We start from the raw sequence: 13,323 nt of genomic DNA, 5'->3' as shown, positions 1-13,323 counted from the left end.
TTCCATTTTGGAGGTGCCCTTTTCTGATCTAAAGAAGGGGGTGTCCCAATATTTTAGTCCAGTGTATGTACAAGTCATTGCTGTTTAGTGATGAGTTTATGGCTCAATAGACAGAACTGTGAATGTGCATATGTGCTATATACAGTATATATAAAAGATCTTGGCTTCTTTACTCAAAGTTAATCTAGACAAGTATAACTATCTAAAGTTCTATTAATCCTAAACCATTGAAAACTGCCTCCATCCTATGTGTCCTGAATGAATGATGCATTTGTATAGCGCTTTCATTGTGTATTTCCATACACCCAAAGCCCTTTACAATCATATGGGGAACCTCTCCTCAACCACCACCAGTGTGCAGCATCCACTTGGATTTTTTGTGACCACAGAGAGTCGTGACTTTGGTTTAACGTCTCATCCAAAGGACAGTGCTTTTTTACAGTATAGTGTCCCCATCACTATACTGGGGCATTAGGTCCCACATAGAACACAGGGTGAGCACCCCCTGCTGGCCTCACTAACACATCTTCCAACAGCAACCTAGTTTTCCCAGGAGGTCTTCCATCCAGGTACTGACCAGTCTCAGCCCTGCTTAGCTTCAGTGAGCAACCAGTCTTGGGCTGCAGGGTGATATGGCTGTGGTCCTCTCTAGATTAAAAGATTTGTGAACACTGACCGGAGTCATGATCTGAATAAAATTATTCGCGAAAATTCTGATCCAAATCAAATTATTGACGAACCCGCACCGAAGTCCCGATTTGAATAGAGTGATTTGTGATGAAGTTCCGATCAAAATCGAATTATTCTCGATTTGCACTCCATAGCCCCGATCTGAATAATGATTTGCGGACCATCATTTTCAGAACTTAACATGGACCGTGAATCATTTACTTCGTGAAATGATTTGCGAACCTGCTCCTAAGTCATGATCTGAATGATTCACGAACCACGCTACGAATTCCCAAAGTGAATCAAATTATTTGCGAACCATTATTTCAGATCGGGATTTTGGAACACGATCGCGAATCATTTAATTCGCAAAATGATTTGCCAACCCACATCGAAGTCCCGATTTGAATCAAATGATTCGCGAACCATAATTTCAGATCGGGACTTTGGATCGTGAATCATTCAATTCACAAAATGATTCGCAAACCCGCCCCGAAGTCACGATCTGAATCAAATGATTTGCAAACCATCATTTCAAATCGAGACTTTGAAATCGCGGATTGCGAATTATTCAATTCACGAAATGATTCGCGAACCTGCTCCGAAGTCACGATCTGAATCAAATGATTCGCAAACCATCATTTCAGATCGAGACTTTGAAATCACGGATTGCGAATCATTCAATTCGCGAAATGATTCGCAAACCATCTCCGAATCAAATAATTCGTGATTCGTGTTCCGAAGTCCTGATCTGAATTAAATGATTCGTGAACCACGCTCCGAAGTCCCAAACTGAATCAAATTATTTGCGAAGCATCATTTCAGATCGGGATTTTGGAATGCGGATCGCGAATCATTTATTTCGTGAAATGATTTGCCAACCCGCATCGAAGTCCCGATTTAAATCAAATGATTCGTGAACCATAATTTCAGATTGGGACTTTGGATCGTGAATCATTTAATTCACGAAATGATTTGCGAACCCGCTATGAAGTCACGATCTGAATCAAATGATTCGCAAACCATCATTTCAGATTGAGACTTTGAAATCACGGATTGTGAATCATTCAATTTGCGAAATGATTCGCAAAACCACTCCGAATCAAATAATTCGCGATTCGTGCTCCGAAGTCCTCATCTGAATTAAATGATTCGCAAACCCACTCTGAATCAAATCATTCGCGATTCGTGCTCCGAAGTCCTCATCTGAATTAAATGATTCGCAAACTTACTCTGAAGCAAATAATTTGCGATTCGTGCTCCGAAGTCCTGATCTGAATTAAATGATTTGCGAACTGCGCTCCGAAGTCCCAAACTGAATAATATTATTTGCGAACCATCATTTCAGATCAGGATTTTGGAACGCGGATCGCGAATCATTTAATTTGCTAAATGATTTGCCAACCCGCATCGAAGTCCCGATTTGAATTAAATGATTTGCGAACCATAATTTCAGATCGGGGCTTTGGATCGTGAATCATTCAATTCACGAAATGATTCGCAAACCTGCTCCGAACCAAATAATTTGCGATTCATGCTCCGAAGTCCTGATCTGAATTAAATGATTCGTGAACCATCATTTCAGATCACAACTTTGGATTGTGAATCATTTAATTCGCAAAAAGATTTGCGAATCCGCACCTAAATCCTGATTTGAATCAAATGATTTGCGAACCATTTCAAATAAGGACTTGGATCGCGAATCGTGGATCATTTAATTCAATTCGCGAAATGATTCGCAAACCCGCTCCGAACCAAATAATTTGCGATACACGCTCCGAAGTCCTGATCTGAATTAAATGATTTGTGAACCATCGTCTCAGGTGGTGTCTTTGGATGGCGAATTGTGAATAATTTAATTCGCGAAAATATTTACAAACCCGCACCTAAGTCCTGAATCAAATGATTTGCTAACCATTCCAAATAGGGACTTGGATGGCGAATCGTGAATCATTTAATTTGCGAATGATTCGCAAACCCGCCCCAAGGTCACGATCTGAATCAAATGCTTAGCAAATCCGCACCAATTCCCGATTTTTCTTTTCTTTTTTTTAATTTGGAGTGCAAAAACATACAACATGGTAAACGCAGAAAAAACAACAACAACAACAAAAAACAATACCAACAACAAAAACAGCAATGATAATAAATGAAAATGAGCAAAAATGACAATCTGAATATGTCACGTAGAGAAGAAAGGGGTCTGGGTCCAATTGCGGGGAAGAGAATTTATTAAATAAACACAAATAAACAAACGAATAAACAAACCAAAAGGCCAACACGGCACAACACGACTAGAACAAATACAAAATAAACAGAACAGGGAACACGATCAAAAGCCAGGGATCCGGAACACAGAGACAGACTTACGAAGACAATGCAGACAGGATGATGAGTGGGAAATGAGAGTTCTTATAGACTGAGTGATTGAGAACAGGTGTGGGATGATGAGTGCTAATGACAAAGACAGGTGTGAACGATCAGGGAAGTGCAGTGCAAGGGAAGGGAAACAGCGCTCTCAGGTGGCTGAGGGAAAACCCCACAGCCCAGATCATGACAGAATAATAGTAATGTTATAAGTAGTATAAGCATGTTTAGAAATAATAGAAATAACCATAAATTGAACTAACGATGCTATTTTGTGATGACAGTAACAGTAATATCAATAATAACAGTAATAATAATAATAACAACAACAATAATACTAAATATGGTGATGACAATAATATGTTGTGATGATGGTAACGGTAATATCAATAATATTAACAGTAAAATAATAATAATAATAATAATAGTAGTAGTAGTAGTAGTAATAACAATAATAGAGACTGTGATGTAACGGTAATATTTTGTGATGATATTTTGTAATGACGGCAACAGTAATAACACTATTAATAATAATAATAATAAATAATAATGATATAATCACAATAGTAGTTTTATAAATATATTTATATAAAGGGGAAATTTAATAATGAACCATATCCAACACATACCACACCTATCCTAGCTTCTGTTTCAGTGTGTATGTTTTTTTCCCCTCCTTCTTCTGTGCAATCAAGGCAACATTATAGACATTGTATGTAAGCTTAAGCTGAAGTAGTGCATTAAAAAAAGGGTGTGGTGCATTAAAATCAACATGCGGTGCATTAAAAACATGAGTGGTATTTGTTGGGTGCAGTTTTAATTTATTTATATTTATACATTTTTAATTATGTATATTCAATGATATAATCTTCATTAAACCGTTACCGTCCATACAAAACATCATCCCATCAATTTATTACTGCTCAATGTTTCTCTGATTTAGTGATAAAAATAATGAAAACAACAACAGCACTAGTAATAATAATAATAATAATAATAATAATGAAAACACTCATATTACTAATACCTTATTAAATATATATATAGTATGTATAAATATGTATAATATTTTGTGAATACATAATTAAAATAAGTGTGTCAGGGATAGGGATTCAGTGCCATCTTCCCAAAAGTGTTTAATGGGTGGGCAGTGCCATGTGGCGTGGATATATGTGTCCGGACTATTTTGTGAGCAGTGCAAGCAAGTTTCTGACGTGAATCCCATTTTAGACAGCCTTTCCCCAGTGTAGTGTGTTCTATGAAGGGTCTTATACTGTATGAGCTAAAGGTTGGCGTTTTTAGTCATGAAATAGATATTATTACAAATTTGGGTCCAGAAGTCGGTATCAGGAGCGATAGAAAGATCTTCTTCCCATTTGGTTATTGGTAAACTTAAGGTTTTATATGAATTGGTTATCATTTTGTATAATTAAGAAAGTAATTTTTGGGGGACTATATATTAACTGAATCTGCTACTGCGGAGGGAAGGTGAAGATTGATGGTTCTGGTATTGATTTTAGATAAAACAGCTGATTTGAGTTGCAAATACTTCAAGAATTGATTGCTCCCAATACCGTACTCCTGGACTAGGTAGGAAAATGAAACCAATTTGTTTGACTGAAAAATGTGATTAATATGTGTGATACCCTTTTCTGCCCATTTATGAAAATTGAGTGTTTTTTTGCTACTTAAAGTCAGGGTTATTCCAAAGTGGGGTGAAGTTAGATGGAGCCAGATTGGAGTTTGTGATTTGATGATATTTCCACCAGGCCGTCAAGGAATTCCCGATTTAAATGATTCGAATGATTCTCGAACCCGCTCCAAAGGGCTCTGGCTACTGGGCATGCGCACATCAATCGAACGTTAGTTTTATCACACTGTACACATTAATACTGTTTTTGTATTATAGTAAGGGCTAAGTTTAGGGTTGGGGTAGGTGTAGGCGTTAATAAAACACAATCTAATAGGTAGAACAATTAATTTCATTGTTAGTTTATGGTCAGAGCTGTATCCCTTCTAGCCACAACAGCTCCACAGCAGTGATTACATACACATATATTTAATTGTTTCATCAAAAATTATTCCTAGGGACAGGTAGTCGCTGGATATTAGAAGAGACGTGTTTCTAGCGTCTCAAATTAGTATATATATTATAAAATAAAATAATAAAATTATACGTATAATTAAATATTAATATAATATAATATAATAGTAATGTTATATATTTTAATTTTATTGTATTTATAATATGCAATAAAATAAAAAAGTGTTCTCATGTGTTTTATTTATTTATTTTTTGGCCAGACTTTTATTTTGTACTTAGTGAACAGGAAGTGCCGTAGCAACTGCTCTCGAAAGATCTGTTGTTGCAGTGCTGTTGCCCAAGTTTTCTGCTGGTTGTTTGTTGTTTGCTGTTTGCGTTTGTTTTCCGTCAGCAAGTATCTAAATTAAACAGCTTTCAGTCAGATTTGATCCCGCTGAGCTGCTCAGCCATGTCTTCTCCGGTGGAAATGACTGAGCTGTATGATAACGCGCTGTTAGGGATCCTGCAGCATGTTGGAAACATTCAGAATTTTCTACAGGTTTATTTTGGGTTCCTTTACAGAAAGACAGACTTCTATCGCCACCTCAGCGGCCCTCAGGACCGCATGGGCTTCCCTCCCGGAGTAGCTGAAAAAATGGTGTTCAAGGTACTGATTGTGTTTTGTTTTGATCCATTAAACTAACCGGATTCTTCAGAAGTGAGTATAAATGTAGCAGTACCATGGTGAAGTGACGGCATTAGCTGAGAATACCATGGTACTGAATGATTATTATATTCTTGTACTTTGATATTTACATATTTCAAATAGTACCATGGTACTAATTTAAAAACATAGTAATGTTTTTTTTTTTTTTTTTTTTTTTGCTGTTAATGTATGAAAGCTAGCAATGTGTCAATGTTTTGGGCGTTTGTAGAGTACTAAAAAAGTATTGTTGTTGTTATTATTATTATAAATAATTAAATTATTCTAAATAAATAAAAATAGTTTTAAAAACTATTAAATTATTTATAATATTTCTAGCATGCAACTATTGATGTAACAGTGTCTTTAAAATAATTAAATTATTCTAAATGAATAATAATTTATTACATTATAATTATAATAAATAATTTAATTGATATTATTTTTATACCACTTTATAATTGGTGTGACAGTGTCTTGTCTTGTGTGACAGTGTCACAAAAAATACTAAATTAAAATATTGAATTGAGATCATTAAATTAAATATTAATTTATTCAGTTCAAAATTCTAACATAATTTATAATAATTAAATAATTTATATATATTACTTTATTATGCCACTTTATAGTTGATGTAATAAACTTAAAGTAGTAGTTCACTTTCAGAACAAAAATTGTCATCCCCTTGTCATCCAAGATGTTCATGTCTTTCTTTCTTCAGTCGTAAAGAAATAGTGTTTTTTGAGGAAAACATTTCAGGGTTTCTCTCCATATAATGGACTTCTATGGTGCCCTCGAGTTTGAACGATCACAGCCGAGGAAGAAAGGTCTTATCTAGCGAAACGATCTGTTATTTTCTGAAAACAAATTATTTTATAAAAACTTATAACTTTTTAATCTCAAACGCTCATCTTGCTGAGCTAGACAGGACGAGCATTTGAGTCAAAAAAGTATATAAATTATATATATTTTTAGAAAATAACCCATCGTTTTGCTAGATAAGACCCTTCTTTCCTCGGCTGTGATCGTTCAAACTCGGGGGCACCATAGAAGTACGTTATATGGAGAGAAATCCTTATAATGTTTTACTCAAAAAACATAATTTTCTTACGACTGAAGAAAGAAAGATATGAACGTCTTGAATGACAAGGGGGTGAGTACATTATTTTGTAAATTTTTGTTCTGAAAGTGAACTACTCCTTTAAGAGCCTTAAATTATAATTTACTTGTAAGTGTATTTTCTGTCATTTTTTCCCATCAGACATTTAAGTTATTTGAGAATCTTGCGGAGCAGGACAGAGAGAGGGCAGCGAGGCTGGTAGAGGAGAAGAAAGCTGCTCCTCCTGCAGTACAGGAGCTAGAGGTTCAGTCAGAACAGGAGGTTGAAGCGCCTATGGAAGAGAAGAATAGCACAGAAGAGCCCACAGCTGTCCCAGCACCATCCGCACAGAGCCCAGAAACACACGGAGAGACTCACAGCAGCACTGATGAGCCATCAGGAGACACACAGACAGCAGGAGCCGCAGCATCAGCAGTCCCTGATTCTAATACAGCCAAAGTGTATGCTTGACTTTAAAATCATTTGCATAAAATATTTATACTGAAAGACATTATTCTTTTTTTATGCACTGTTTGGACCTCTTAACAAGTTCTATTTCACATTTCTAGCGGACAAGAAAGCTTTCAGTCGAATGCAGAGAGCTACAATGGTGCTGTCAGAGAAAAATACACCTGGTCGCAGGATTACACAGATGTGGAGATTCGAGTGCATGTGGAGCCTAACGTCGTCAAAGGTCGACAGGTGTGTGTAACCTGTTGCCATCTAATTTTGTCAGTGTTCCTGTCTTAGAGTTTGGCAGAATCCTCATTTCGATCTTTTATGTCTAAGCTAAGCAAAGCTAATCATTCGATGTTTCTGTGCAGGTGTCTGTGGATCTGCAGCCGGGGAGGATCCGCGTGGCCGTGAACGAAGGAGGATCACAAAGAGTTCTGATGGAGGGCGAGTTCACGCACAAAATTAACACAGAGAATTCCCTGTGGAGTCTGGAGCCTGGCCGCTGCGTTCTGGTATGCATTATTTTTGGATGGTGTATTTGAAATGGTGGTATCAGCCAACATACATTTCAGTGTCCGTTTTAGAATCCAGTTTTCCCTTTTCCTTAAATGCCTTTTTGACCTCTCAAAAGTTTTTGAACAGGAACATTTCTAATGTTTCTTCTGCTCTCCAAGCCTGCATTTATTTGATCCAAATTACAGCAGAAGCAGTAATATTATGAAATATTTTTTTGCTATTTAAAATAACTGTTTTCTATTTTTATATATTTTAACCTGTAATTTATTCCTCTGATCAAAGCTAAATTTTCAGCATCATTACTTCAGTTTTCAGCTTTTGAAATCACAGGAATAAATTACATTTTAAAATCTATCCAAATAGAAAACTGTTTTTTTTTTAAATAGTAAAAATATTTCAAAATTGTACAGTTTTTGCTGTACTTTGGATTGAATAAAAACAGGCTTGGTGAGCAAAAGAAACATTAGAAATCTTTTGAATAAAAATGGTAGTGTAGTTTTCAAGTCATACTTTTTATTCTATATGTATTTTTTTTACTTTTAGTTCTTATTCATTTGAATTCCAGTTAGTAATTTTAGTGCTTCAGCTAAACAAAAATAAATTGTATAATAACTAGTGGTGGGCCGTTATCAGTGTTGGGTAAGTTACTTTAAAAAAGTAATTAATTACTAATTACTAATTACTTCATCAATGTTGTATTTAAAATACTTATCTAATTACTGTGTCTAAAAAGTAACTTAAATACTCAATAAGTAATTTAACTAAATACTTCTTAAAATCCCTATAAACCTTGAGTGGACAAAAAATAGAAATTAAACTCTTTAAATAATAGATAATTAAATAAAACATGAGTCAAACATTAAATAGTTTAGCATTTTAGCTTTTTTAATAATGTATATTACATTCTATGAAAACATTCTATAATAATAAACTTTTTTGTAAGAAATGTAACCTTCTTTCGGTAAGAAATACAATTCCAGAATAACAAAATATATATATTATTCTTAAGAAACTTAAGAAAAGTTAAAAATGACATGTATCAACCTGTAAACGTGAAACTTAATTTAAAACAATGAGTTCAATAAATGTTTTACTTTATTTAAACAAATCTAAAATGTTATTTAGAATTTCAAGGAGCTTTTATAATACTATCCAATATTTTAATATTTAAAACATTTTAATGACCATTTTTGTAATCATGTCATGTGTTTCCACAAAGTGAACTGTAACCTTGCTCATTCAGACACTTTTCTGCGCTACCGAAGTAAAATCAAGTTTTGCCTGTTTAGCAGGAGTTGCCGCAGTTTTATCCGTCGAATATGAAGGATCACACAGAAGTGTTCGTCTATGCTGCCGTGTCAGGTGCTTGAGTACTCGTGCTATTGACAGCGCAGCGGCCGATAGTTTTTTCTCCCCAGGACATAGCTTACATATTACTGTAATGTTCTTGTCTGCTTGTTTCAGAAAACTGAAGTAATGGGCATATTTCCATTTCGCAAAACAGCCACTCGCTTCAGCCGAGTCAAACATCCCCTTTAAGAATACCATAGGAGTATGCAGCAAACTTGCGCGAAATCACGTGCACCTGCACTTCAACGATTTTAAAGCGGCAGAGTTTACTTTCACATTTAGAAGATTATTAATCAAATTAAATAATGATATTCAGCGAGTTTAATTATTTTACAGTGTAACGCAAGTACATTAAACGTAACTGTAATTAAAATACTTAAAAATGAACAGTAATCAGTTACTCTACTTTTTCAGTGGAAAAGTATTTTAATTACAGTAACGCGTTACTTAGTAACGCGTTACACCCAACACTGGCCGTTATCGGCGTTAACATGCTGCGTTAACGTGAGACTTATTGGGCGATAAGAAAAATATCGCCGTTAATCTATTCTCAAAGTTGGGTTGGGAGCTGGGTCTATACTACGCAAGCTATGATGACTTTCACCTTGATATTTTAGTGTGGATGTATACCTAGCCGAATTGCACTGTAGGGGGCGAGAACGAGTCTTCGAACCTGTGTGTATGCCTACTGTGAAATTACCACATCAAACGAGACGTGCTAACATGGATGCAGCTATTGCTTCAGGGCAGGGGCTTTGCTAGACCCTTTTTACTGGGGCATAGTTGAGTTATAATTTAATTTGATAATCCCGAAATAAAGACATTAAACTATATGCAACAACTGAATTGACGCTTCTAAAAGCAACGCAGTTTAACCGAAGACTGTCCACGCGGATATCTATGCCCGTGCGTGTCTGTGAATTTAACTGCAACACGTACGCCGCCTTTTACGCAGAAGTACATGCAGTGTAGGAATAGTTGGTTATAGTTATAAGTTTGCATAGTTAATTGTGTTGTAAATGCAATTTTCAGGCGGTTTGTAATGCATTTTGGAAACAGGAGATGAGCGCCTGGTCTAATGCACCACCTGGCTTGAGAAACCCGTTCTCAAAGACTTACTTTTAGTCATTATTTGGGTAGCACACATATTCTGAATGCCTTCGGCAGAATTCAAATTAGCCATTTTAATCTAGATTAATTCCAAGATTACACTGAGATTAATCTAGATTAAAAAAAATTAATCTATGCCCACCACTAATAATAACATCTTTTTTCAGCTTTATTTCAATTAATAAAAATGTTTTAGTAGTTTTAGCTGCATGGTTTCTTTGGGCCTTAAATTTGAGCAGAAAATCTTAAATTTATGAAGTCATCATGGCATTAACTGTTGCATGCACTGCAAAAAAATGTATATCCTCCTCTGTATTTTTGTCTTGTTTTATAGTACTAGTACAGTATCATTTATCATTAAACATCCTTAAATCAATATATATTTACTTGAGATGCAAAATGAAAATATGAGGTCTTGTTTTCTGAGACATTGAACAAAATTAAGAGCTTATGCTTAAGACAAGAACAAACATCTGTCATTTGGAATATTTTTCTTTATGATTTTTTGAACTCACTTGGAAATATTTGTGTTAATCATGAACTTACTTTTTATCAATTTCTCAGAAAACAAAACTTCTAATCTTATATGTGACCCTGGACCACAAAACCAGTCATAAGGGTCAATTTTTCAAAACTGAGATTTATATAAAACTGAGAATAAATACGCTTTCTATTGATGTATGGTTTGTTGTGATAGGACAATATTTGGGCGAGATACAATTATTTGAAAATCTGGAATCTGAGTGTGCTAAAAAATCAAAATATTGAGAAAATCGCCTTTAAAATTGTCCAAATTAAGTTCTTAATGCATATTACTAATCAAAAATTAAGTTTTTATATATTTACAGTAGGAATTTTACAAAATATCTTCATGGAACATCAAGATTTTTTGTAAAATTCCTATCGCAAATATATCAAAATGTAATTTTTGATTAGTAATATGCATTGTTTAGAGCTTAATTTGGACAACTTTAAAGATGATTTTCTCAGTATTTTGATTTTTTTGCACCCTCAGATTCCAGATTTTCAAATAGTTGTATCTCGGCCAAATAGTGTCCTATCTTAAAAACCATACATAAATAGAAAGCTTATTTATTGAGCTTTCGTATGATGTATACATCTCAGTTTTGTAAAATTTTACCTTATGACTGGTTTTGTGGTCCAGGGTCACATATAAGTTTGCATCTGTTGATTTATGAATCTTTAGACATTTGCACTGGAAAGCAAAACATGACCTTTTTTGCATTGTGATCAGTAGGTAGAGTATTAGTTATTTCCATATTCTTTACTTGGTTAAGTAAAACTGTAGTTCAAAAACCAGCCCTCTTTTGTGTACATCTTCGTTGTTGTCATTAAGTTGTATTCTGTATACATTGTATTATATCTATTCTATGGAATTTCAATTACTATTATTGTTTGAATTGTCTGAGGCAAAGTAAACTGGATACAGATCTGATATATTTTGTTAGTAATTGTAGACAGTTGTGGTGATCATTTGGATTTTTCCTCCAGCTGTCCCTCAGTAAAACCGGGGAGGTTTGGTGGAGCGCCGTGTTGAAAGGCGAGGCAGAGATCGATGTGAACCAGATCAACCGGGAACGCTCTATGGCGACTGTAGATGAAGAGGAGCATGCCGTACTGGACCGCCTGTCCTTTGATTACCACCAAAAACTCCAGGGAAAACCACAGAGCCATGAGCTTGTGAGCAACCAATAAAAATTGTCATTTTCTATATTGCTTCATTACTACTCTGGAACATAAAAGGAGTTCAGCCCAAGGACACTTTGAATACTTTACCCAAAAATGAAAACTGAGGAAAATGTACTCACCCTCAGGCCAAGATCCAAGATGTAGATGAGATGTTTTTTCATCATAAAGGATTTGGAGAAATATAGCATTACATCACATGCTCACCAATGGATCATCTGCAGTGAATGGGTGCCGTCAGAATGAGAGTCCAAACAGCTGATGAAAACATCACAATAATCCACACCACTCCAGTACATCAGTTAACTTCTTGTGAAGCAAAAAAACTGCACTTTTATTATAAACAAATCCATTATTAAGATGTTTTAGCTTCAAAGTGTTGCATCCATCTAAAATATGAGTCCTCTATCCATAATATTGCTTTCTGCAGTGAAAAAGTTGAATCAAGAGAGAAATATTCACAGATCAAGATCTGCACAGATTAAAAACAGTTCAAATATGTCCTGGTTATTTTGATGTAAGAAAGAAAACAGCTTTTTACTTCACAAGGAGTGGTGTGGATTACTTGTGGATGGTGTTTTTATCAGTTGTTTGGACTCATTCTGACGGCACCTATTTACTGCAGAGGATCCACTGGTGAGCGAGTGATGTGATGCTAAATTTCTCCAAATGCTCTGATGAAGAAACAAACTCATTTATATCTTGAATGGCCTGAGGGTGTCAATTCTCAGCAAAGTTTAATTTTTGCGTGAACTATTTCTTTAAGAGCTTTGGTACTTGTTTGCATGAGAAATCAGGATATTGCATTAAAAGTTGTTTCACTTTACATTTCAGAAAGTTCACGAGATGCTGAAGAAGGGCTGGAATGCTGAAGGATCTCCATTTAAAGGCCAAGATTTTGACCCCTCCTTGTTCAACATCCCACCCAGTGCTGTCCAGTTTTGAGGTCACATGACAGTGCCAGATGTAAAGTCAGCACTTACTGTAACACACACACACACACACACACACACATAAAGTACAGTGATGGTGTCAGTTTCTTGCGGTGCCAAAATGAGCAGCAGCAGTGTTTGCACCGCACATCTCATGCCAATATAACTGGTTCGCTGACACTGATTATTGTCTCATGTTTAGTTACTTTTTGGCATGCACAATGGGCCGTTGATCATTTATAATTTTAGTGTTTTATGAAATCAGTTGACTGAGATGAGGTTTTTTTGGCTGCGTGTGTCTGTGATCTTACATTTGCCCAGTTACTGACTGTATTCAGGATTTATCATTTGTTCATACTACTACTTCAGTGATCTACAATAGCAACAGTGA

The 13,323-nt window shown here is 35.3% G+C and overlaps 1 protein-coding gene across 1 annotated transcript; it reads left to right on the top strand.

Annotated features, from left to right (window-relative positions):
• Positions 1–5,372: 5,372 nt before the first annotated feature.
• Positions 5,373–13,323, top strand: nudcd3 (NudC domain containing 3). The gene is made up of 6 exons (XM_073829984.1): positions 5,373–5,726; positions 7,024–7,322; positions 7,431–7,563; positions 7,686–7,829; positions 11,806–11,994; positions 12,835–13,323. The coding sequence occupies exons 1-6, from the start codon at positions 5,529–5,531 to the stop codon at positions 12,943–12,945; spliced, it is 1,074 nt and encodes a 357-aa protein (XP_073686085.1). The 5' UTR covers positions 5,373–5,528; the 3' UTR covers positions 12,946–13,323.

The sequence above is a fragment of the Garra rufa genome, chromosome 23 (genome assembly GCF_049309525.1).
Source record: "Garra rufa chromosome 23, GarRuf1.0, whole genome shotgun sequence".
NCBI lineage: Eukaryota > Metazoa > Chordata > Actinopteri > Cypriniformes > Cyprinidae > Garra > Garra rufa.
This window is presented reverse-complemented; position numbering and strand designations above follow the sequence as displayed.